The 26737-nt window shown below is 44.0% G+C and overlaps 1 protein-coding gene across 12 annotated transcripts in view; it reads left to right on the top strand.

Moving 5' to 3' along the window:
- Positions 1-931: 931 nt before the first annotated feature.
- mef2cb (myocyte enhancer factor 2cb) overlaps positions 932-26737 on the top strand; it is a 59475-nt gene continuing 33669 nt past the window's right edge. For 4 of the 12 annotated variants that reach the window (XM_086205940.1, XM_086205942.1, XM_086205945.1 and 1 more), the window contains exons 1-2: positions 935-1623; positions 21895-22108. In XM_086205940.1, coding sequence (XP_086062066.1) covers positions 22055-22108 — 54 coding nt within the window. In that variant the 5' untranslated portion in view covers positions 935-1623; positions 21895-22054. Of the gene's footprint in view, positions 1624-21894; positions 22109-26737 lie in introns of all 12 variants that reach the window. The other 8 variants (XM_086205941.1, XM_086205943.1, XM_086205950.1 and 5 more) reach the window with 5 other exon arrangements.

A 26737-nucleotide genomic window follows, 5' to 3' on the forward strand; every position in this document is an offset into this window, starting at 1 on the left:
TTTTTATTATTAAAAGATGAATATATTAGTAACATTCGAAGACCCGACGAGGACACTGTGCTTCATTTTTTTATTTGTTGTGAGAGTGTTTTGTGTGTAACACTCGAGAGGGGAGACCTGATGATGTATTAACAATCTTCATTCACTGCTCCAAATCTTGAAACTGATAAAAAAAAAAAAAAAGAAAGAAAAAGAAACACCCGTGTAATAGTAGTATAATAGAGCCGCAGTATTACAAGGCCTATCTGGGACACATCTGTTGTACATAAAGCCATTGTCTGGCTCTTATCTGGAGTGGCAAACTTGCTGTTTTAATTGTTATCTTCACACTAATAGAGTGGATGTTTTGAAATCATTTGGTCGGATGGATAAAGGCTTGGTAATTCCTCATGCTTACTGTCTGTGTCAGGGCTTATCAGTTGGAGATAGCTGGCTTCTAAGAGGATGATTGGCAGCGCACTGGAGGTGGAAAGTTTGCATCGGCTGCAAAGCTGCAAACTGGAGGAAATGCATTGAGCATTGACAACGTTGTTACGTGGCATTTTACCAAAATGATCCTTGAAATACAGTTTCTCTTTAAGCACCTTTGGGTGAGATCATTTATGAAGTCCCATGGAGGACTTTCCTACCTTTTCCCTCGCTATGCATAGTTATTTTTAAAGGAAATAAATAGATTTCACAACATCCTGTCAGTTTCTCAGACCGAACTTAAGTTGTTAAATGATGAGAGGCGAGGAGAACCTGCCACATCCTAAAACAAACTTTGGTGTAAACTCAGATTTAGCTGTTAAAAAGTCGGCTGCTGATGTTTAACATGCTCTCCGTTGGTTCATTAGTTAAAGAACACATCCGACACCCCCCCCCCCCCCCATCTCCCTCCTCATCATCTTCCTCTAGTGGTCCTCTCTGAGCAGTTAATTGTGCGTCCACTTTATCGGCGCTGGCGCGATAATAGCGCATTAGGAGCCGTGCCTCTTTCATTAAAGTGGAGTTAGGAAATGTGAGCCCGCCCCCTTTCACAAGTAAAGAAGGGAAAGAGGAAAAAAAATCGATTATTTCTCCTCGCGCTAAGAGAGGAGCGGGGTTTACGGAAAGACTCGGTCAGGATTGTGGGGAGGAACAGAACATCACCGTCGAGGCTTCCAGACGTCCAGTTAGAGCAGCAGCAGAAGCAGCAGCAGCACCACCACCTTCACCTCCACTACCACCACCACCGGCGCCGCCGCACCACCTCCTCCACCGGCTCTCCCCTCACCGACACCTCGCTGAGAGAGCAGGCAGAGCGTCCTGCACTGCCTCCTGAGCAGCAGACACTGTCCGATCAGAGAGAGAGAGAGAGAGAGAGAGAGAGAGAGAGAAAGAGAGAGAGAGAGAGAGAGAGAGAGAGAGAGAGAGAGAGAGATTGTACTTCTCAGTGACATTATAGGGACTCCTACCGCGCACTGTAGCGTACTTTTTTCCTCCCTGCGACGTCCTCCGCCGAGTTGCGCTCCTGGATTTTAAGTGCGTCTTGGCGAAGTCATCAACCAGCATCCACATCCTGTCAGTCGGCCGGAGCAAACGACCGGTGGACCGCTTTGCCGTATCCTCCCGCATCTGCCGGATGATTTCACGCTAAACAAAGTAAGTACCGCGCTCCAACACCCCGTTAGACAAGTTTGTATTTTAATCTTCCAGCTGGAAACTTGAGGGTCTATTTGACGCGCGCCGCTTCCCCCCGCAACAAAGTAAAGTAACTGCGTCTATTGATTTTTGTGTGCGCGTGTGTTCGTTTGTGTGTGTGTGTGTGTGTGAGTGTGTGTGACCCTCCTCGACTCATGCCAGTGACAACTATAATTACACGCTGCCATCAAACGGCTGTTTACGGTCTATTAGGAGAAACAGGGGTCTGGTTTTAGGTGGTCTTCCTGCTCTATGGAGCTTTATCAAGCCCACATGCAGGCGCACAGTAACCAAAGCCACAGTTTACTGACGAGACTGCCCCCTAACACTTCCACACCATACAGTAGCTTATACTTTTAGGACGTTTAAAAAAAAAAAAAGTTATATTAGTGGTTTAATAGGCAGGATTCAAGTCATTCTATGTTACTCAATCAAACTGTTCCACTCAGGAAATGGAAACTCACAAAAAATACTTGAATGGGATTGGTTTTTAAATAGAGGATAATTAGTTTTAGCAACAAGAAAATCAACTCTGCATAAGACAGTCTTTCTCCGGGTCCAGACTTTTGAACCAGTAATGTTAACACACTGTACCTGATGAACCATAAATCTGTCATTTTAGATTAAACCAGGAGTCACTTTTTATAAATAGTTTATATTATATAAAAGATCAGCTGTTATAAAAAAAATACATATATATATATATAAATTTGAAACATAACAGATGAACTTCATCTCAGCTATTTCAACTCCAGAGTCACATCGATACCCGTGCTGTAAATCAGTATTTCAGAGAAGTTTGGCATTTTCAAGCTGTATTATAATTTCTGCTCTTCTTGTTTAAACGTATTTCACTCGAGCCAGAATGATTTATTTATATGGTGAGTTTAGTTTAGTCTCCTGTGCTTAGTTGAACCTGTTGCAGTGAGAGGATTAATAACGACACCGTAATTAACCTGTCCCAGCTTTCACAGGCAGCTGCTTTAGAAATAAAATTGTATTTATTTGTGTAATATTTTAAGCCTGGGTGTCATTAGGCCTGCTGATGAAATATGCGGATGAACCACAAACAGTTTTTAAAAATGCCACAGCCCTCTTCGTTTAATTCAGTCCAGTCGTAGAGCTGCATTTAATTCATGCTGACTGATATGAGCGTAAATGTGCACCAGTTCCACCCAGAAGTGTTTTTGTTAAACACTCATGTCACCCCTAGATAGATACTGCACGTGTGAAATGAGTCTATTTCTAAACTTAATAATGCTTTTGAATTAATGGTTCTGATTATAGTCACAGCACACAGAAAATCTTTTTAGAAGTATAATGTTTTTAATGATGGGGAAAAAATTGTAACAGGCAAAATGTACATTTGCTGCAGATCACCAGCCAAATTAATGACTGCATATTTAAGTCGGCTGCGTTTCATGGGGAGTTTTTAGAAAGGGGTAGTTGATAAAATGTACAAAAATTCAGATGCATTTCAAAAATTCCAGATAGTGCACAGTAAAGTTGCAGTACTTCTCTAATCTTTTATGCGGGGTGTAAATATGTAAAATTGTTTTTGCCTATAAAAAGATTTTACACATCCCTTCGCTCTCCTGCCCATCGTCAATGAAGTTGTCCTGTGTGGCCTGTCTGGCCTGTTGCTCTCTTGGGATTTAGTGTTGGGTTAATCCGCTCAGAGGAAGGTGAGCGCTCGCATGTGGACCCACGATTACACACAGAGGACTCTGTCAGCCAAGCACTGTAATCTCAGAGACCCTGTGCAAACACACACACACACACACACACTCACGCATGCACGCATGCATGCAGTCGGAGGCAAACGCACATACACACGCGCACAGACAAAAGAATGGTCTGTCTCCTCACACACACACACACACACACACACACTCACACACACACACACACACGTACACACTGACACCCACACTATCTGGCCTGCGCTCCTTTTGTTTCTCTTATTCTCTAAGACCTCTCCCTCTTGACAAATCATTTGGGGTTTTGGGTGCTGATTCACAAAACCAACAGTGACAACACACTCTTACCCTTCTCAGAGAGGGATTAGAAGGTCACGTGTCCCTGTGATTGGCCAGGGCATTGAGCCGATTGTCAGGGCACTTTGCTGTACACCAGGGGCTCAGTAAAGCTTTAGTTAAGTGAAGGGAAGGGACTCTTTGTGTGCCATGGTCAGCGTTGGCCATGTGTCTTATAAAAGCGGTCAGGCAAAATCAGCGTCGGAGGGATTGTTGCTAATATAATTAATCATAAATGTCTAATATAATGCCCATAAACGTGTGAATACTTAGTTTTACTGGCAGGCTGTTACAAGCATGACCATAAAGAGGGAATTAGCTTTAGAGGGCTGTAAAAGTGTGTTATCAAGCTTGTATCTTTGAAAAAGAAAAAAAAAAAAGGGAATAAAATATGCCACATACTGTAGAGAAAAAGCACACTCTCCTCTTATGGAACACCAGATCTATGAAAACATTATTCTTATAATGGAAACATCAGAAGCATTCATGTTTAAGCAAATAATTTAATAGCCCCTTTTTGCTATGCTTTAAGGTATTTTTTTCACTAATGGTTTCAAATATTTTGGAAGGGGATTGCAGAGTTTGCTCAGTTAAACATCAGTAAAACACCCATTTGCAGATTGCAGGTTGGCAAGATGTGGAGGGAGATATTGAAGTACTGTAATTGGACTTCTTGCCCTTTGGCTCAAACGAGAAGGTAATATAAGAGTCAATTGTGGAGAGCCATATTTACCTCGTATATAGGGAGAGTCTAATATCTTAAACCGTCAAGAGACGCGCATGTGTATCCTTTTGCAAGAGGTTTTGGTTAAAGTACAGTGAAATAAATGCTTAGAATCGTGTGATATTTTTCGTGAGTGTGTAAAGAATGACTTCTCTGATTACAAGCGGATGGAAAGTTGTATTGTTTGCTACATGATGCAGGTGTCTCCTCTTGTACTGCATGGTAGGAACAGTCTCATTTTGTTTTAATACTTTTTTTCCCCCCTCAAAACGAAACACACCAACGCTCTTATCTATTTAACAGCTCTTACTTTTTATTTTCTTTTATTGTGCATGGGTTGTTTTTTTTTTTTCTTAAAATCCGAAATGATCCTTTGCCTTAGCAGAACTTTGTATACCCTCATAAGAGCTGCAATTATTTCAAAACCTTAATAAAAAATAATCTAAAGTAAATAAAACAGTCCTTGAATGGTTTATGGTGGATTTAATGCATATATTTGAATATGTCCTGGTTTTTGCATAATGATGCAAAGTCTTCTTCTGTCTCTATCTAGTAATTAGCAGTGACGTTCAGCAACTTTCTCTGTATGCTGTAAGTGGATGGGGGTGTGTGGGGTTTGTTCACTTGGGTGTTAAAGATCACAGAGGAATATATCCGCCTTTGATGTTTAATTGTATTGTAAAACACACTTTAGAATATTTCTCCATAAAGTAGACTTCTGGCTGTGCTGTGCTTTGTGTTTGCTGTTTCTTTGTGTGTTTGTCTGTCAGTATGTGCTGTGTGTCTGGGAGGCGTGTGCGTGTTTCGAGTTTGTGTCTTGTCTCCGTCTGTTTGCACATCAGAATGTTTGCGCTCTTGTGTTGTTGTTGTTGTTTTTTTGTTTTGTTTTGTTTTTTTGTCTGAGTTTTGTGAGGTTGTTGCTGGTGTATATTCAAATGAAAGTGCGCGTGTTTCTTTTTCTTCTTTCTTCTCACCCTGAAAAGGGTTGGATTTGATGTCTGGGATGATGGAGCAGTCTGGAAAACAGTGTCAGTGTGAGGGCTGAAAAGGCAAACTGAGAAGACGGGTGCACACAGAAGAAACATAGATAGAAATGCATTTCTTTCTGCGTCTGCAAGCTAGTTAAAGACATAACCAAGTATCCCTCTTAACAAAGTGATGCTGTCGTGATGTCATGATTAACACTACCCTGGATGTACAGGATATCCTGCCTTCTTCTTCCTGTTTCCTGTTTCCTGCTTGGCCTGTTGGTCATTATGGCAGCAGCTGCCTGCTGGGTGGTCTGTGCTCAGCGGTGCTGACCACACAATCATATCGTCAGCTGCAGCCCACCAAAAGAGACACCCAGAACACCTCACCATACTTGAGGCCTGCTCCCTGAAATATTTGGACAGGGAGAGAGTTCTGGGAGGCGAGGAGGCTGGAGGAGTGCAGGGAGCGGAGGACTTTGACTGATAAGACAAAGAGAAACATTTAGAGTAGAATAAAGGTTGTATTTTTCTGTGTAAACACTGAATTGTTCAGCCTTAATATCTCCGAATCAAGACTTGAATGTTTGAAGAGTTAAATGACATTTAGGACATTCATAAATTAGGTAACGAACTGACTTTTGCTGCCTTCCTGTGAATTGTTTTCTTCAAAATCAGCGCAAAAATCACGTCAGCCTCATTTGTAATGCCACTGTATATCCGTGATATGTGATCTAAACATGCAGTAAATCCAGAATTAACTGCGAGTCATTTTTTTGTGGGTTTTAGGAGTTAGTGTGAGGGAGAAGTGTTTGCTGTCCGTGAGCATAAACCTGGCACCGGAAGGCATGTTCCATGATAAAACACAGTGCCTGACCTGTGAACGGCGAGGGGCAACTTTTTACGCCCTAACATATTTTCAGAGAGAACCCCTGCCACCTCCCCCCTTTCACCATCTCCCTTTGGTGTGGCACACATTTGGACTACACCCAATGGCAAAAGAAAAAAAAAGAAAAAGAAAAGAGGTGTAGAGACGGAGAGAGAAAAAAAATGTAGAAATGTTTTCCAGTAGCTGTAATTTATCTTTGTCACGGCTGCAACATAGCCGAGTCATTCTGCAACCGAGTCCGGTGAGACGCACAGAGGTAGCTCTGTGCCGTGGCCTCACACAAGCTCACATCCATCTGAAACCCCTGCTCACTCGGCTGCCACAATCTGCGCTGCTACCGCTGTTGCTCCCAGTCCACACTACTGGTGAACGTCACGCTGCTATCGGGGGTATTTTTAGAAGATCTTGTGTTGACACATGGATTCAGAGGAATCGCATTTTTACCCACTCAGGCTTCTGTGTGATATTGCTCTTGTAATGAAACAGTCACACAACATTTGCAACAACAAGTCAGTGCATATATCAGAATATTATGTTTATTTTTCACCACAGAGCATTGCCCATATATATCTGGGCAAAGTCTGTAACATCAGAAGGTTAGCTGCTCAACTCCGAAGGGACCGCGCTGTTGAAAATGCTGTTAACACCCATCGAAGTTGAGAAAAAGCTATATAAGACTCCACTCTCAGTGCTCTGCCTCTTCCGCAGAGCAGCTTAACCAGCTAGTGTCCTGCCAAAGTCCACTCCGGTGTTCCTTTCAGCTGTCATCTGTGCCATTCCCACACCAAAGGTCAGCCTGTAAAGGAATTCACAGACCTGGACAGTCTTCCACAAGACCCAGCTGACCGAAAAAAAGTCAAGAAAAAGACAGACCAAAAAGGGAGTAGCGGCTCCTTGGAGAAAAAAACTTTACAATTTGATACAAGACTTTAAAACACAGTAATATATAGCAATATGACACACACACACCTTATCTCTATCACTTGCTCTTTTCTTTTTTACCTCTGCTGTGCACCCCCCCCCCCCCGGTGATGTATGGCTTTTTCCCTACAGTGGCTCTTCCAAAGTGTAGCTCGTGATGTCATTAATTTTATTCATACTTTATGGATGCTCTGTCTGGAAAAAAATGAGAGAGAAGGGAGAGAGGAACAATGTGAGGAGAGAGAGAGAGAGAGAGAGAGAGAGAGAGAAATGGAGAGAAGGAAGGACAGAGAGAGAAAGAGAGAGGAGAAGAGATGGTGTTGCGGAAGGAGATTTTCAGTGCAGTTGCATGTATAATGAATGAGGGGGGCACTTTGTTTGAAACTCCAGCCCCACGCTTCACTTCAAGGTTTACTGGGCAGAGTGGGGCCTTGTGATCTCCAACCAGCCGCTCTCTTTATCCTGCCAATAGATGCTTTCACCTGGCACTGCGGTTCGACCCAGTGGAAAAACAAATAACCTTGTGTGTGTGTGTGTGTGTGTGAGAGAGAGAGAGAGAGAGTGAGAGGGAGAGTACCGACAATGGAACAAGGGCTGGAAAGGGTGAGGAGTGGGTGAGGGAGGAAAGAGGTGAGTTTGTATAACAGCGTCAGTGCAATGACGCCCAGACGATACTGAGGAGAATACTGGCACCCAGCCCACACTTCCTAAATAGTGCTCTCTACAGAAATAGCTCAGCCTTGATATTGACTTTTGTCTGCTGGATGTGTGTGTGTGTGTGTGTGTGTGTGTGTGTGTGTGTGTGTGTGTGTGAGAGAGAGAGAGAGAGCGAGAGTGAGCATGCTCAATTGAAAGATGGTTTGATTATATAGTTTCTACTTTGTTAGTCTATGCTGTTCATTTTTGCATGGTGGACATCGGGTGTGTGTGTGTGTGTGTGTTTTGTGCGTGCGTGCGTGCGTGTGTGTGTGTGTGTGTGTGTGTTTTGTGCGTGCGTGCGTGCGTGTGTGTGTGTGTGTGTGTGTGTGTGTGAGTGTGTGTGTGTGTGTGTGTGTGTGAGAGAGCATTGTGAGTAAGGGAGTGAGCCGCCTTCATTATGTGGGATAAAAATGGCCTCCGTCTTATTTTTGGCCCTGTGCTGGACTCATGGTTTTATAAATAGCTGAGGAAGTGTGGGGGGATACCTGTCGTGGCTCCAGCCTCCCTCCAGCAGATTCCCAGTGCCTCCATCCACTGTCGGCCCACTCAGAGACACCCCCTCAGGGGCCAAGCAAACAGGATGAACCTCAAATTGAGGGTGTGAGAAAATCAGTGTCTGGAGTGAAATACAACAAGGCTAGCAGTAGTTCAGCGTGAGCAGCCTTTGCTGTCAGATTCAGTAAAACAAGGATTAAAAAACAAGTTCTTTCACACTGAGCACAGAGCGAAGCTTCGTAAGAAGGCAGTTGAAACTCCTCAAAATGTGTTTTTCCATCTCTTCTGTCAGTCTCCGAGTGTAAGGTCACAGGGTGGTTTTTGCTCCTCTCTGCCACCTGAATGCCGAGGTGTCTTTTTATTTTCTTTTTCTTTATCTCAGGCCATGTGAACAGCACTGAGAGTGTTAACTTTCTCTCTTATGTACACTGTTTCCCTCACGTTCTGCTCTCACTTTCTTACAGGACGATCTTGGCTCCACATTTCTGAGATTAAAGAGACTTACAGGATGACAGAGACATCTCAATAAAAAAAAACAAAAAAACAACAACAAACTGTTGGTGCACTGGTAACGGTGTTGTTTGGCTTGCAGGTAGAATTGACTTATTATTCATATGTTACACTGTAAGTTGGCTCAGTAAAAAGATGAACATATTATCTCCCACATGGGCTTCACATTCCTACAGCGACCTGAGACGCTCTTATTTGTTTAAGTGATCTGGCTTCAAAAGAAGAAGAACAGTTTATGAATAAATCTCGTAATTCTCTCAAACACCAGCATCATCCCTCCCAAATATTTTCCTACTTTGAAATGAGTGACTCTACATCTGTGGCCCTCATAATTAGGGCCCGGTAATCATATCAGGAGTGGGACAGAGACAGAGAAACAGCGAGGGGCAGAAATCTTTGAAAATCATTTATGCCCTCAGTGTCTCTTTACACAGTGAACGAGAAATCGTTTCCCGATCCTCTGTGAAGGGAATTGTGCTGCCTGTTATTAACATGCTTTTGACAGCTTAATTTGATAAGCAGGCTACTTGTTAAAGAAGCCTTGAATTGTTCTCATAGAAAGAATACGCTTTTTTTTCTCCCTCTCCCTCCCATGTTCTTCAAAATGCTGCCGCACAGTCTGTCGATGACCCAGTTCTGAGAGATGGTCGAAAACAAGGAAGAGCAGTGCAAAATCCACAGGGAGACGGAACGAGAGAAGGCAAGAGGGTAGCGGGAGAGGGAGAAGGAAGGATAGAGTGAGAAAGGATACTATAAGTATAAAATGCACTTGTGGGAAGTTAACTCAAATGCTTTTCTTTCTCTCGCCTCCTCCTCCTCCTCCTCCTCCTCCTCCGCCGCCTCACTCTTCCTCCTCCTGCACTGAGCAGACTGCCTTCTTGGGATCCTCTTCCCTGTAGCCTAATCAGAAACGCTGGGAACGATAACAGGGATTAGCTTCCAGTGCTCACCAGCTCCCCTTGGTTAAGTACACGTGTAATAAGTTGTTTATTTGGGATAAGCAGGCACAGCAGAAGCCAGAGCTACCCCATCCCATCCCACCCCCACCCCCTGCTCCATTCGCACACATACAATGGTACAGTAAATGTATAACACATGCAGTTATGCAGCCATGTACAGACAGCAGTGTGAACACTGACATGTGCAGGTATGTGCAAATACATTCACACACTCCGACAAACACACCCACTCATACAAGTTCCCACACACAGCTGTGATGCAGGTCACTTGCTGAGCAGTTCTGTACGGAGAGGGAAAAACAGGGAGTTTGGAGTTGAAGGGGAGGGTTAAGTGTGTGTCGTGTTATATGTGTTTGTGTGTGTGTGTGTGTGTGTGTGTGTGTGTGTGTGTGTGTGTGTGTGTGTGTGTGTGTGTGTGTGTGTGTGTGTGTGTGTGTGTAGGGGGGACTAACGTTCTCAGGCCTTCTCTGGGTCATAAGGCCGGGGGATTTTTCTCAGGGTGAAGAAAAGGGGAAGAAATTGAATGATATGAGAAAAAATGAAGTGAAGGAACCAAGAGGAGGGAAGGGGAGATGTTGTGCCCGCTTGTTTGTGCGTGTGCGCCGTGTTTGTGTGTCTGTGCACATGAAGTGGAAAAAGCTGTTGCCTTGTGGAAGGGACGTGCTCTGCTATCATTAGCTGGGGGTGGTGGTGGGGAAGAGGAGGGGGCAGGCGAGGTTATGTGAACGGTGCAGCTGTCCTCGCAGCAGAGGGATTTGACTGGAGGGGGGAACTCCAGGCAGCCAGGTCCTTCACTGAACCACCAGCTCGCTAACGCAGAGGAGAGCAGAAAAATTCGACCAAGCAGCAGAGTTTGTGAACTAAACACAGCTCGCCGCTGCCGCCCCCTCTCTCCATCCCCTACTCCCTCACTCCTCCACTTTACTTCCCAAATAGGAAAAAATAAATAAGTAACGATTGATGCTTGATGGCAAAGATAAGAGTGCAAGAGAGAGGACAAGGAGGAAAAAAAGAAACGGTCATGATTTATACATAGAGTATGGTATGCTTCTCTGCCCACCACTTGTGGTTCCCCTCCTATTTTCATCTCTGATATTTGTCAAAATAGGTTTCACTTTAATCATACAAAATAATTAATTTTATTTGTTTGAAAAAAAAAAAAATTTAAATTAGGAATCAGAAACTGCTGGGTGAAATTTTCAGACTCTTTCTTTAGGGGGATTTCCCCATGACTTGATATACAACTCTAAAATCATTCAAATTTGTTCAAAGCCTCCTCCCCTTGCTTCTGTTATTTTGCTTGCCGAAAGAGTCGGAGCCCACGTAGCGAAGGATGACGGCAGACTAAGACCCGAACTTGCTTGTCAGCCCGTGTGATCAGTCGCAGCAGAGAGACAAGGCAGAGGTGGCTGAGAGATGACAGAACACAGAATGGCATCGGTGTGCACTGCTAATGCATTCAACCTGCCACCGTATCCAACAACAAGGCAGACTATCATATAACTCATCTCACAAGATGTTCCTACAACAACAACATCAACAATAACAGAGATATAAGTGCGCACACACACACACACACACACACACACACACACACACACACACACACACATACATACATACATAAATAACCACACACAGCATGTTAAAAACCAACCATGAGAAACAAGAATTTGAAAGCAAACAAACAAGTCAGAATGTAAGCAACTTGTTTCAGTCTTGAAAACTAAATGAAAAATGAAGACGAAGAAGAAGAAGAAGAAGAAGAAGAAAAAACCCACCTTTCATTTCATGAGAAAGGGAAGATACATTCATGCTCCGTGCCACGCGTTCAAATTTGGGGGGTAAGAAAATAAATAAATAAAAAAAATCCTGGCAGTTTTTAGCTAAACTGTGAACTACGTCAAGCACAATAGTGAACTAAAAATAGAGCGTGGTCAAACAGCGGTGGTGCTTTGGCACGACGGGTCATCTTCATGTGATACAGTGGCCGTCATTGTAGCTGCGTATTGAGAGCAGAGGCACTCGGCCAAAGCTTGTAGCTTCACAGCAGTAATTTAATATTTGTCTCTATTATTTCCCCATCTCTTTCTCCTTCTCCTTCTCCTTCTCCTTCTCCTTCTCCCTCTCTCTCTCTCTCTCTCTCTCGCTCTCGTGCTTATGGGGGTTAAGTAACAGTACACTTTATCAGATTACTGGGTCTGAGGTCTCTTTCAAACCTCTCTTTGCCATCTTGATTTTGTGCAGCTGTGCAGACTCTTTAATCATAAGCTATCTTTTTTCACTCCCCTCCTCCTCTCTTCTCGTCCTCCCTCCCTCCTTAACATATGTTAATTGGCTGCTTTCTGTGACAAATTACGAGCGCTCGCTTTGATGAGGTCAGGTTGTGATGGCGCTGGGAGTGGAGTATAGTGGAACTGCCAGTCCCTCGCCGGTTCCCCCTTAACCACTCCAAAAAGGAGCAAGGCACCCAGCCGATGACTAATGAGAGGCTTGGGCTGGGTCTGGCCCAGCTTTGGCCTTGGTGGGGCCACTCCCCTAAACAGAGGTTGAGCTGTAGGTACCGTATACCGCCACACGCCATCCACACTCCATACAACCTTACTCCTCATACACCCCTCTGCCAGCTCCCCTGGGAACTGCTAAATAGGAGAAACATTCATAATCTTTTACCATCTTTGTTTACCCCATGTCACATTGTTGAGGTTGGAACAGTTTTCTATCAATATTCCTTACTTTTTTCCCTTAAAACTCGCCAAATTTTATTTGAAATGCATATGAGTAACAAATTATAGATACAAAGCACACAGCTTGTGTATCAAAATGAAGTTGTCTATGTGTGTGTGGTAAAGAGACGGCGCCTGGAAACATTATACCAGCCTTGCTTAAACAAACACTAACAGCGGAACAATTTCTATTTAATGATGCGCAGCGTCAACAGGGAAACAATGCTCACCAATAATCAGCACCATCAGCTTGCGGCAAACAGATTAAAGAGGAGTGAACCTGACATCATCCTTAAAGTTTTTTTTTTTTCTTTCAAATATTTGACGGAGTGTCTCTGAATCTGTCTCCTCTCTGTCTCTCTGACTTGCTCTCTCCGGCTCTCTCTGTCACAATTCCCTTCTCCATACTCCACAATCTAGGTTACTCGGTTTCCTAGCTGAGCACAGGGACCGGAGAAAGACAGGAAAAAAAAAAAAAAAAAAAAACCCACACACACAGAAGGTCGAATCTATGAAGGACATCCTTGTTGAAGTGTGCAACCTTCTACTTCTCTGCAAATTACCCACACGCTGTGCATAGACTCGAAGCCGAAACTGTGACTCTCACTTCAGCTCAGCCGGGCTGTGACCATGACATGCAGAACTGTTTGAGTGTCACAACCACAGGGAGACGCAGTGTTGTTTAGGGTGCTATTTATTTATGTTTTAATGGTTAACTGTGTTGTATCAACACACCCAAAATAGCTGAACACAAATGTGCAGGTTGGTGTAAATTTTGTACCAGGCTTAATGGTTTCATATGTTGATAACTTGAAACTTGTGGTAAATAAAGAAGGGGTATTGTAGTAACCTACTGTATCGTGGAGCATAATATCCTTCATGTCTGAGCTGATTCAGTATTTACATGTCATATCTTTAAAAATAAACACTTCATGTAATTGTATCATTGTAGAAAACAAACGAGCTGATTAAGCAAGAAAAGGCAAAATAGTGAATTCCACAACTTCCCCGTTCAGAGTCGCCATTCCCAACATGCTGACTTAGTACAACACTTGCTTGAAAAAGGAAATCATTTTTTGTGCCACTTCCCATCAGCAAGTATGCAAAATAGATTAGCGACCCGTTAAGCAAGTGTGTCTCTACCCAGAAAGTTTGCCGGGTGACAAGATGAAGCTGCTGACGAAAAAGGAAGTGCACCTCGTGGTTGCATGAAGGTTAGCCATGTTAGCATTAGCCTGCGGGTCTTAATTGAGGCCAGAAGGGAGCATTTAATAATTGCTGTCAGAAGATCAAATTTAATTCTCCTCTCTTCGCAGCCACCACTGCTGTAGGGTAGAGTGAAACAAATTGTCATCAGAGATTTCTAAATGAACAAAGCTTTTAATTAGGGTGATTAGAATGCTGTGGCGAAGAGAAAGAGTAAGGGCTGGGGGTGTGATGAAATCATCATCTTAGCCATGATGTCTAGTGTTGATACAGTGGTAAGGAGGGAGATGGGGCTCGTGACGGTTGCTGTGTTTTAGTGAGTGTAACCCATGTTGCAATGGGTCCTTAGCCTCATTGTCCAACCTCTGACACACACACACACACACGCACCCACACACACAAGTTCACACACTCTGTGCCCTTCGCCCTCCCGCTGGAGAGCATTGCTTACATCCTGAGACATTGTCGTACTCGGCAGGGAACATAATTGGGTGAATATGTCAGTGCTTTGTGTTGTTAGTGACATGGCTCGCGGCTGTTCCTGTGGGGGCTGCGTACACTCGCTGAGGGGTTAATACTGTAATTCCTCCGCATCGCTTTGTTGCTCATTATATTGTTTTTGAACATAATAGATAAGGAGGGAATTACTCTCTGTGCACATGTGACTATGTGATCATAAGTGCACCTGCGTGTGTGTGTGTGTGTGTGTGTATGAAAGTACCGTCGTGATTCTAGCTCACACATCAACATGTGAACCAAGACAGTGGTTTACCCTGGAAAACATGACCTATAGCAGAGCTTTGCTAAGGGCTTCACAATGACTGGAAAGACAGAAAAAAGAGGAAGAAGTCAGATAAATTGTGGCATAAAGTGAAACTTGTGCAGTTATTTGTGTTAAAACATCAGATGTGTCACCACAATCTGCACTACTTCCATATTCTAAAGCCTTTTCCTCCTGTGTGTGTGTGTGTGTGTGTGTGTGTGTGTGTGTGTGTGTATGTGTGCGCGCACCTTGTGCCATATTCTTTTTTCTCTCTGTATCATCTCTATCTCTTCGTTATACTTGACTGCATCCATTGCCCTTCCTTGTGCTCATGACACGGAAAGACTGAACGCACTAAATGGTGATTCATTCCAGTCTTTCCGGGGCCTTTGCAAATTGTGGCTTGCCTTTGCTTCTGCTTTTTCTTCTTTTCTCCTTTTTTTTTCCGATACCGTTTTTCCACCTTGGCACAAGGGTTTGTGTGTATGTGAGTGTGTGTGTGTGTGTGTGTGTGTGTGTGTGTGTGTGTGTGTGTGTGTGTGTTCGTGTTGCAATTTTTTTCATCACGATCTATATAATTTATCAGGCACGGTTTGTCACAACAAAAAGTTGCTAATCATCGAACGAGGGATGCCTCTTTAGCCACATCTTTCCTACAGAGCTTCGACTCACTACGGAGTGCGCGTCCTCCTGCTCATGTGCCTTTGGCCCAGCAGCTGTGGCTTTATAGCCCTTGGCCTCTTTTCAAAGAGGGGGTTGACGCATTGTGTCAAGTCATTTTGTCCTTGGGGAAGTCAGCAATGGGCTATGGAAAGATGGCTCTCACCTGTCTCCATACCAGCTATGACGAATAGTAACCTGTCTCCCTTTCTGGTCTGATGGCCCAAGGCCCCTCTTTGCTGGTGCTGACTGAGGCGTGCAGCTGCCCAAATGAAGGGAAGACTCCATGGTCTTTTGTTTCTACCTCTTTTGAAATTACGTGATATCGCACTGCATGACGCTCTCTTCTTTCCACTAAATGAAATGTGTAAAAAAAAATTTAAAAAATTCACACCTGAGTGAATAAAAGCATGAAATCTGGAAACTGTACGGGCGATCATTGTAAGGGTAAAGCAACAACTTTTCAAGTCTCTGAATAAAAATGAATTTCCTTTTGATCCAGAATGCCATGCCACAGCCACAATAGGTGTCACCCTCCAGTTTCTTAGAGATATTTAAATGTTCAACAATTGAATATTATAGTAACTGTTTTGAATGCACAGTAAAAAATTGCGCATACTCAAATGTAAATACATTCTGCATACACGCATGCAACATGAGAAACTAGCTAATGCATCGCAGCAGCTCCATTATTCATTTTGAAGAAGGTTCCTTTTTTTTTTTTTAAGTTGATTGAATTTGTACTTACCAAAAAAAAACCTAAATCTAATCCCAGTGTGGTGACCTTGTATTTTTTGACTCATATGATTTTTTTATTTTTTTTTTTTTACATCTTCATTGTCGTTGCACATATTTTACTCAGTTCAGGAAAAAGTAATTTCAGTCATACTTAGATTTGAACTTATTTTCCTGTTCATTTTTTTGGTCCATATATCTCCTGCTCCACTGAAACATTTTTTAACAAAAAACTGAGGGAGAAGTCGAGGGGTTCAGGCCTTCATTAATCCAGCTTCAGGTGACATATTGCTACTGTCCTCATCGTCTACGCTTTCAGATAAAAGGAAAAAAAGTGTTGATTGGGTTTTGATTCCCAATTTATTTTCTGTGAGCAGGGTGATTTAGGGAAGGAAGCACCTTTAGCACCTTTGATTGTCTCTGGCTGTTGATGTCACATCCTTCCGCTGAGCCGTGTGTGCGTGTGTTTCCCGTCTCTCTGTCCTTCAAGACCTCGGGGCAAAGCTGATGGATTGAAGGATAAGAGGGGAAACAGTGCTGGCAGAGTCTCATTAGGATGAAAATCAATTAAGTTTAAAGTTGAATTATGAAGTTTTAAGTTGAGAAATTGGTTGAAACTGGGGGTGGTGAGGAATTAAGGGCTCATCTTGTTGCACTTAGCAGTTACTTATAACCGTGTACTTTGTGCCGTAATGTCAATCAATCTTATTAGTGTTTGACAGTGTGTATAAAACTCATGCCATCCACAGTCTTGGCTCCCTTTCCTCCTCATCAACAGACAGGTGTCTCAGTTCTAACGCACATAGAGATTGAAAATAGAATACATGTGAAACCATTTCTGTCTTGCTAATGATCCAACTAAACCATGAGCTAATAGAGAAAGACAGGTGAAGACATCTTCCAACATGCATATAAGAACAGACACACACTCACTGCAGCTTCTTAAATTCAAGTTTAGCTAGAACCTTCACAAAATGAACATATTATGAGATGATCCACCACTATCGCACTAATCCCCAGATGTACGTGTTGCTAATCTCTTTAGCCGCTCACATGTTAAATTAGCCCTAATATCTGCTGGGATTCAGAGCCATAGAGGCCCACCTACACGTGGGCTACCGCCCAGGTTTGGGTCACTTCTCTCCCCCAGCACTGAAAAAAAGATACAGATATTAGCGTGGGGTGTCAGCAGTGGTGGTAGTGGTGGTGGTGGGGGGGTGAGGGAAGTAGCAGTGATAGCCATTCGTCACCCTGCCTATCTTGCTCTGACAGATGGGGAGTGCGGCATGCCACATAGAGGAGTCACTGCCTGTAATGACATTAGAGGCACAATGAGACCTGATACACATTTTTCTGCTCCCTCGCTGCTTGGCCATCAACTCATGTCTTTGCTTGATCCATCTCCTCCTCTAATACTTAAAGGTACTAAGTGCCATGCACCACTATTTCCAAATCAAAAGCACAAACACCCAGTAAATGCACTCCCACAAACCCACATGCGCATTTACATCCAGCAGAAACACAAAAAAGAAAGTCTACACTTTTTTTTTCCCATGGAGGGAAAAGAAAACTTGTAACAGAAATGCTCAAGTAAAAACAGAGCACTGTGAGTGTGTACTGACATTCAGATTGTATTTGGAAAACGATATTAGAGCACATTTTTTTCTTCCTTCTCTTCAAGGAAATGAGAGTTTATTTAAAAAGAGAGAGCGTTTATTTAATGTACCATACACCTCCTAAAAGGTTTACTTACAGCAGTGTAATATGTTATTTTAACCACATTTCCTAGGAGGATAGCGGATACTAGTGTTATAGTGTTATACACCAATACATATATGTACGTTTCTCATGTATATACATAGCAGGACACATGCTATCACCAAATGTGTTGTGCAGATGTACCATGAGCTGAGTCTGTGCTGCCGAGGTGGGGTTTCTTAGAAAAACATAGCCAATCCTGTCATGATAAATTGCCCTCCCAAATTTGTTATAATGTGTAGAATTAGGATTTGAAAACTTCCACATCAGCAGAATACTGCACATACTGCGTGAGCAGGAGAAGCCGTTTCCCTGTAAACATGTTCCCTGACATTTCTCTGAATCTTATAAGCTATTTTGTGCCAGTTTTGTATTTGGAATTGGAGTTCTTGGACATTTTGTCTCCTGATTCTCAGACGGAACTGTGCAGCAGCTGTCCTTCACAGTAACCAATTAGACCCGAGCATTAGTCAAAGTAAAGTTCCTCTTTTTGTTACCCCCTTGATTCAGAGGAGTCGTTTTCAGCGTCTGTCCTCGGTAACAAAGCCACATTAACAAGCACCCTACAGACTGTCTATTAGAATGTGAAAAAGCGCCGTGTGCTGTATATTAGTTTTTAGTGACTAAACACTTGGGAGAGAGGCGACCTAGAATCAAGCCTTGTGGCGCACTGAGTGTATATGTTCTCATCGTCCTCTCAGCTCCCTCTTCGGAGACCCGGAGAGAGAGAACACTCATTAGATCTATGTGCTGAATCGCTGCTCTCTCTCCATTTCTCCCATCCTCCCAACCTTCACTCCCCCCCCCCTCTTTCTCTCTCTGTCCGTCTGCTTAACAGATGGGAGGGTCATGGGTAGAGCTCTTCCCCTCCCCCTGGAGAGGCATGGTGCCTGTTCAAAAGATCCCTCTTTATGCTTCACTCCATTTCCCACTCCTCTCTCAATTTCTCTGTTTTCTCCTCCTTCTCTTTCATTGTCACCTCTCCAACTCAAAGCACAGAGATTTGGGACCCACGCTATAAAACAAGCAGAGGAGCAAACGCTGTCCTTCTGTCTGCATGGTGCCAGCGTGCTCTCCGACATTAGCGGCCCACTCAGGCCTCCTTCCAGTTACCAGGCGAGTGTGAATGCAAGCAAGCCATTAGTCATAGAAACTTGCCATTCCCTCTTTCCTCGCACTTAACTTTGAGATCAGTAAATTGGTTTAATGTGTACAAGCCGGTTTCTATTTCTCTGCTTCTGTCTTCTTGCTACTCACTCACCTCATTTGCCCTCTCAAGGTCAGATGTCAGCGTCAGTCCCTTGTGAAAAATTCCTGAGGATTACTGCTTTGTGCCACTTGACCATGCTCACTAAGCGGTACTTGTTTCCTGCATTTCCCTCCGTTTCACTGTCTTGGCGTCATGAGGCTAAATTGGATTGAGTGATTCAGTGGTAATCTGTTAAGTTAACTGATGCTCTATCCACCACAAGGGAAGGAGAGGGAAGGGAGCCCGATGAGGAGGTGGGCAAGCGGTTCTTATCCAAGCTGCCTGGCACTCATATGGGACGGAGGCGGGTGTGAGGAAAGGGGAAGGGGGAAGGGAGGGGGGTATGCGTTGTTGTGTAGGAGGAGGTAAGGAGGCAAGAGTGAGACGGCATGAGAAGAGGAGGTGGCTGAGTAGAGGAGGCGCTGACACGGGGCTAAGCGGCAACAGAGCCTCACCTCAGGGAGCGTTGGCTGGTGCTGGGAGCCAAAAGCAGGGATTAAATGTTCAGGACACGGGCTTAGTCTTAGTGTTAATGTTACGTAAGGCCTAAGGTGTTGCCCCAGCGGGTGTTGACATTGAGAGGTTCAGTGGGAGGAATGAGGAGGAGGAGGAAGCCAGAAGGCAGGGATCACGGAGGTAACCCCTGGTTTTCTGGAGTGATGCCCGAGCTGGTTAGTGTTCAGTACAAAGACTGGGAGGGGATGATGCTGTCAGCCCGTGATTGAGGTACGCCAGCTTGATTGATATCCTTGTCTGGCTGTCTTGTGCCAAGCGCCTTAGTGCTGGCTTGTAATCCTAGTTTGTCTGACAACATCCCTCTTTGTTTTCTTCCAGAGGGCATCTCTTTGTTTTTCTGTCTAAGGATGGGTGTGTTTGCACAGAACGATGCTAAAATGTTCCAGATAGCCTCTTTAGAGATGCCACCAAGTTATTTTAGATCTTGCTATTATTATTGTCCTAACTGCCAAAAGATGCGTTTATGTCTGTATCTTATTTCTTCCATAAGTGGGTGTTTTCCAAACCATCAACTCTGGAAGCTTTTTTTTTTTGTTTTTGTCACGCATTTCATCATTGTTCAAATTGTTTCACTTTGTTTCCCATTTAGGTGTCAGAAAGCCTGAAATATGCATAATAATTGATTTTAATTTTTAAATTAATTTGCAGACAAACTCACATGTTGGAAATAAACTTGACACCCATACTGCTGCTACTGCAGGTGGTGTACACCTTCTATATCATGTTGCAAATTCAAAGATCTACAGTTGTGTACTGCTGTTACAGGCGTTGGTCTGTCACACTATCCCTGGATGCCCCTTTTGCACACCTTCGTTATCAATGTCCTACTCTCTAGAAGAAAGAGGTCAAGTGCATAGCAATGTGCTGCGCTCACCTCGGGGGTTTAGAGCTTTCTTGTGCTTTCTCATGCATGTTACTCAATAAATACATGGATTCAGGTTAGGAAAAGATAAAAAAAAAACAGAAGAAGGGAAAGAAAATGCAGTACAATGTGCACATATGAGTGAGGCAGCGTGCAAAAGAGATAATATGTGAGTGTGGAAGAGAGCAAGGGTGCATGAGAAAAGAGAGAGAGTGATAGAGGGAGAGAGAGAGAGAGAGACTGTCATGTCTTTTGGTGAAGCGGTGTCGTCTTCCACATCAATGTCTGATGCTTGTGCTGCCAGGTGCCGGAAATCTGGTTCAGAAAGGAGAGAAGAGAGAAGAAAGAGAAAGTCGAGAAAAAAAGGCAGGGTAGATAGAGGATTTTTTTTTTTTTTTATGTGACGGCAATGACAGCTTCCCTGCATTGCACTGAGCTTAAATAATGGGATGCTCATTTGCATAACGAGGGACGTTATCACCTCTACTGTCAAAAGAAAACACAACAACAGTTCTTCTGCTCCTCCCTGAGATAGATTGGGTTGGCCTACTTTAGCACTCTAGAGAGATGCACTGGAGCTCTGGCTTAGCCAAGCTCTCTCTCTCTCTCTCTCTCTCTCTCTCTCTCTCTCTCTCTCTCTCTCTCTCGCACACGCATACACACACATACACACACACACACACACACACACACACACGCAAGCCTATGCATGCACACACTCACTCATTCGAACTTTTTGGCGTGCAGCTTTTGTCTTTGCACATGAAGTCCAGCTCATCAGCTGTTGGCCTTCATTCTTTAAACACAGGTACACGCACATACACGTGTTCACACACACACACACACACACACACACACACACACACACACACACAAAGACAAGAGCATGTTTTCAGATGCTCCTCAGATGCCCCCAATGGCATGCAACGTTTCCAGCTGGATTAAATTCATGTTGGAATTTTGTTTGATTCCTGTCTCGAACAACTGTCCTTTTACCGTGTTTCAAAAGATCACACTTGGCACTTTTTTTGTACTTTTTTCTGTTGTCTTTGTTGTGCCAGAATGTGGCAAGACTTTTACATCTGTATTCCATCCTGCAACTCACATCTGCCATTTTGGAGAAGAGCTCCAGATAGAGCAGAGCAAGTCTGCCAGTTCCTTTGTCAATACAGTGAAGTTTCGTGGGAAGAAACAAAATGTATTTCTCATTCTCGAGGTAATGTTACAGTGTTGGTGATTAGAGCGTTTAAGTTAGCGGCACTTCCAAAACACTGTCAAACTCTCTGTGAACGAGGCGAGATCCTGACAGCGCTGTCTCCTCTCATAGTCGGTGCTTGGGAGAAAAAAAAATGCAAAAACTGATTTGCATGATATCGACAGTGAAAAACACAGCAGTTCTCACAACATTGTTGACAGATTCTTTGTCTTTCTTCACCCTCCCTTGTGGCTGCCATGATGCCACTTTAATAATTTTTTTCTCTCTCAGTATTTTGCCATATTTCATTTCATTTAATGCTTATCCTCTTCTCTACCTCCCCCCTTTTCTTTTCTTGCAGGTACAGATGCTGGAATCTTTGAGTTGATTGGAAAAACATAGAAAGCAGGGAAAAAAAGACAGATAAAGGAAGAACAGAAGAGGGAAGAGAAAGAAGAAGAAGAAGAAAGAGAAAGAATAAAGTTCTTTAGAAAGAGGAGAGAAAGAAAGAGACGGGGACGATGGGGAGGAAAAAGATTCAGATCACGCGGATTATGGATGAACGCAACAGACAGGTGAGTCTCTGGGGGGATGGGAGGATGGATGAGTGTGAGGGTGGGGGGAGGGGGAGAGGGGTAGGAGGGAGAAACACCTTGTATCCCATACACGGCCCTCAACAATGAAGGTCTTCTGAGAGTCTGGCCAATATGAACTGTGGGGGGGGGGGGGGGGGGTGACAGAGAGGTGGATGCAGTTATTGCTTTGGGCGGAAGTGTTTCTTTGGTTTACAACAGCAGGTTTGTTACCCCCAATACGCCAAACCAAAGTGGGGCCGTTTTCTCTTAAAGAGGATTTGCATTAGAATATTTTTAATTCTGTATATCACTGCTGGCTCTCCGGCTGACACACAACTTTAGCACCCTTCACACACCCAACCTCTCACACCATGCCACCCTGTTTAGCTCACGAGCAGTGGAATATTCCCAGCAGAGAGTGGTGGGACGGTGAGGCAGGGTGGGAGAGAGCAAACAAATAACCAAACACAGATATGGTCTAACGTTGCTGCAGGGTGGAGATTAATGACAACCTAGGAGACAAATGCTGAAATGTTCTTGAGCGCTACTAGTAGTAGATGGAGGATAAATACATCAGGTGGGACAAATATATTGAATCTTTGAGTGGCTCTTTTTTACCGCTAGCTTTACTTGAAAGAGACATAATAAATAGTGCACAACATGAGTCAAGCAGACATTCAAGTCTGTGGCAGGAAATAGATAAAGACTGAGCTCTCTCACCGCCCTCGAGGCCCTCAATCGATCACTTCCTGTGGCACAAGTGACCACTGACACTCTGTCAGCTTCCTGGCAGCCCCAATTGGATCCATACGCTGCTAACGTGGCCCCTGGACCACAGGTCAAACACAGGCACTTTATCTACACACGGGCCCCCTTCATTGCTTTCACCACGTCTTAATCGTGCGTCACAAGTTTGACACAGTAATGCTTTTCATCAGTTTTTCACGGTGGGCTTTATCAAGCGCAGTCATTTGTAGAGCAACACAATGTAAAGCAGCTCCAGGTATCGATTGGGCATTACTGAACAAGCGAGTGAAGCAGATTTTAACCCCCGTCGCGAGTGATCCGGACGAGTGTGATTGCAAGTGACAAAACAAGGGAGTGGGAGTGCACCTGAGATAAAGAAGAAACGTCCAGTTATCATGTGTCATGTTTGTGACACTTTAGAAAGAAGGGTGCAGGAGCTACATGGGAAGAGGTTTGTAAAACCAGCACAAAATGGTATGGGATGAGATTTCTGTTTTGTCATTGAAAGACAGACAGAGAGAGAGACAGAGAGAGAAGAGGAGGAGGTCACAGAGTTTTAGTTGAAGACTAAAGCTATCATGTTGCAGCAGCACCCACACTTCCTCCTTACTGTTATCTCAGCCCTTCTCTCTCGTCCCACCTTAGACTGGACCCGCCGGTCGCACCAGGCAATCCGGCTCCGGAGGATAAGGAGGGAAAGAGGGAGACAGGAAGGACACCTGAAGGGAATCGATGCCTGAGATATCCGGGCTTTACTTACAGCGAGAGGAGGCAGGGGAGAGAAAGGGTTCAGGGAAAGACGAATCAATATACCACTAGATTTTGTTGTTTTGATCTCCAAAGTGATAGATTACTTATTTGGTTGTTGCTGTAGTCAAATAATGAATCCGGCTGATATGATGTCATAAAATCACATGTCATTCACCCTGGGGCCTAAATAAATGACATCACCGCATTTGTAGAGGCGTACAGTGCATCACAAGACTGGGAGAAATACTTATATTTTCTTCTTAAAAAACAGAAAGAAAAAAATACGGAAGCTTTGGTTTTGCATATTTTCACTTCCTCTATGAGAAAATGTCCCAGAGCCCAAGCCAAATAAACACCAGTGGAGTTTGTATAGTGTTGCTTCCAAAATCACATTCCTCACATACTTGTACTGCTCGCCTATTACATATGTTTAAATAGTGTTTCTGTCCTCTTTAAGCTCTTCTGTGTTTCGCAAATTGGGATTGTAAGTTTAATGCTATCTAACAATCAATTTGACAGTCAGAACATGGGCCAATAATCATCCATCCATCCATTTTCTACCACTTATCCTGTTAAGGGTTGCGGGGGGTGGGGGTGGAGCCTTTCTCAGCAGCCTTCAGGCGAGAGGCAGGTTTCACCCTGGACGGGTCGCCAGCCCAAGGCAGGGCCAACGCATGTAGACAGACAACCATTCACACTCTCAGCCACATTTATGGTCAGTTTAGAGTCTGGATTAACCTGGTCCCCTCTTGATGTCTTTGGACTGTGGGAGGAAGCCAGAGTACCGGAGAGAACCCACGCAGGAACAGGGAGAACATGCAGACTCCACACAGAGAGATCCCGTGCCCGAGCCGGGTCTCAAACCCGGAACCTTCTTGCTTTGAGGCGACAGTGCTGACCACTGCACCACCGCGCCGCCACAAAAATCATCTCTGTCCAAAAATGATAACGACCTTATTTAAATTTCCAGAATATTACCTGTCTGCACTCGTCTTTCATACTACAACCTTTGAGGAAATGTCAAAAATGTGTGTTTCTGTCAGCACCAGTGTGCCACCTACAGCGCTACTCTGACCCCCCATCCCTGCCCTCCCTGCAGTGGCAGCATCACAGCGGGCACAGGGCCTGGCTCTCTCTGGGCGGCCACTTTGGGCTGCCACCCCAGGCCCCGAAACACTTCCCTAGAGCAGGGGCAGAAGGGCCAGGCCTCCCTGGTGTTGACTGGCTGCCCAGAGCTCTGGACAGTGGACAGCAGTGTGTGAGCACTGGCTCCAAGCCCCCTGACCACTCAGACCCTCTCCCAGCCTCGGGCACATGAAAGAGCCCCCTGTGCCATAAACTCATGGACTGCACACAGAAAGCAGACTCTCTTGCCCCAGCACATCGACACACACTCCTACAGTACACGATACAGGTGTGTGTGTGTGTGTGTGTGTGTGTGTGTGTGTGTGTGTGTGTGTGTGTGTGTGTGCCCACACATAGATTTGAGACGCTGCAGATTAAACTCAGACACTTACATAGATGCATTTAATGTCGACAAATAAATGCTTGTAAACACATGTAAGCCTAAATATCAAATTCTCTAGACGAGGTCTTGGGGACTAATTGACTGCAGTTGGCTCTAATTAGTGTTACCTCTCCAGCCAGTACACACAGTGGGCTTCATTTAGGGTGACTTGTATGTGTGTGTGTGTGTGCTAGGGGGTGACATATGGGCTCCAAAGGGGAAGGGACCTAGGGCCAAAGGTTAAACATGGATCAGGTCAGTGACAGGAAGTAAAACAACTTTATCTCTCAACTCCCCCAAACACAGAAGTATATATTTGGCTTTAAGAGGATAGAAAAACACACTATATGTCATCTTGCATGTCCTCCCCTCTCCCCCTACAACTGCAGCTGCTATAAGGGGCCTTGTCTCCACGACAAAGCAGTACTCTCTCCAATCAACAGCACTAGGGTGAGAAAATGTGCGAGTGAAATTAACAGCAGGAAAATAATGAGGCCCACAGGGTAGCTCCTCACCCCTGCACCCCTCCTCTAATTCCCTGTTTCCCACTTCCCTACCAGTGGCACTCATCCTGTCATATATTCACCTCACCTGAACAGGTTCACCAAGCTCCCGCCTTCTCTGTATTTATTCTCCTTTGCCTTCTCGACTTAGTTCTTGATTTGTTTCTCATCCAAACCTTCTTCACATGGTTAATTACGCTCTCTCACCTCACGATCTAATTTCCTCACATCTCTCGTGTGCAACAGAAGGTCTTAATGGTTCATGTGTAGCTTCCTCTCCTTTGTTAGGAATTGATCGTCACCTAAGTTTAAAAAAATAATGACCATGAGTTTAGAAAAAACAAATACCAAAGACCTACAGCATACGACAATCAGATTATATAAAATTCCCCCAAATTTGAGAAAACAATCTGAAACTGTTCAACTTTCATTTAAATTATTTTTGATCTCACATGAAATCTGGCTCTTAATCTGTATTTTATTTAGGTCTTTTCTCCATTTCCTCAAAACCTGAGACTCAATTCAGAGAAAAGTGGGGTTAATTTCATGCAGCCGACATCACAAAAGTAATTCAATGCAAACATAGTGTCTGTGTAAAAAATACATTTAAAACGGTCTGTTCAATGTAAGACAAAACTTCATGGTTAAAAAAAGTGAAAATGATACAGTCCAATTTCAGCTGTAGTGCTATGACAAAGTTTATTCACCGCAGATGAATGACAACAAGTTATTTTTGTCATTCTGGCCACTAAGTTGGGCCTTGCTATGTAACATCCAGGGGTTTTTTTTAGCCAGTGGGTATATCCTTTCCCAGTTGCGGCTTTTCAGCATAAACAGGAACATACAGAGAAGGAAGAGAGCCAGCCTTTATAGTTCAGTACTGAAATGTAATTACTCGCTCTGGCAAGAAGAACAATCCAAACTGGTGTGTATTTTGAGACACCTGGAGCTAAAATTGGCATAACTGATATAGCGCTCTCAATCACTTCTACCAGTTAGCTTTTAATGACTCTAAGTGGACTTTTTCGTTCAGTTCGGCTGGATTCAGACTTCTGCGGCCTCCTTTTCTACTGTATCATGACAGCACTCAGACAAGGATGATAATGGGGGTTCTGAGGAGAG

The sequence above is a fragment of the Aulostomus chinensis genome, chromosome 6 (assembly GCF_037954235.1).
Source record: "Aulostomus chinensis isolate RoL2024-O1b breed Wild chromosome 6, RoL_Achi_v1.0, whole genome shotgun sequence".
Taxonomy (NCBI): domain Eukaryota; kingdom Metazoa; phylum Chordata; class Actinopteri; order Syngnathiformes; family Aulostomidae; genus Aulostomus; species Aulostomus chinensis.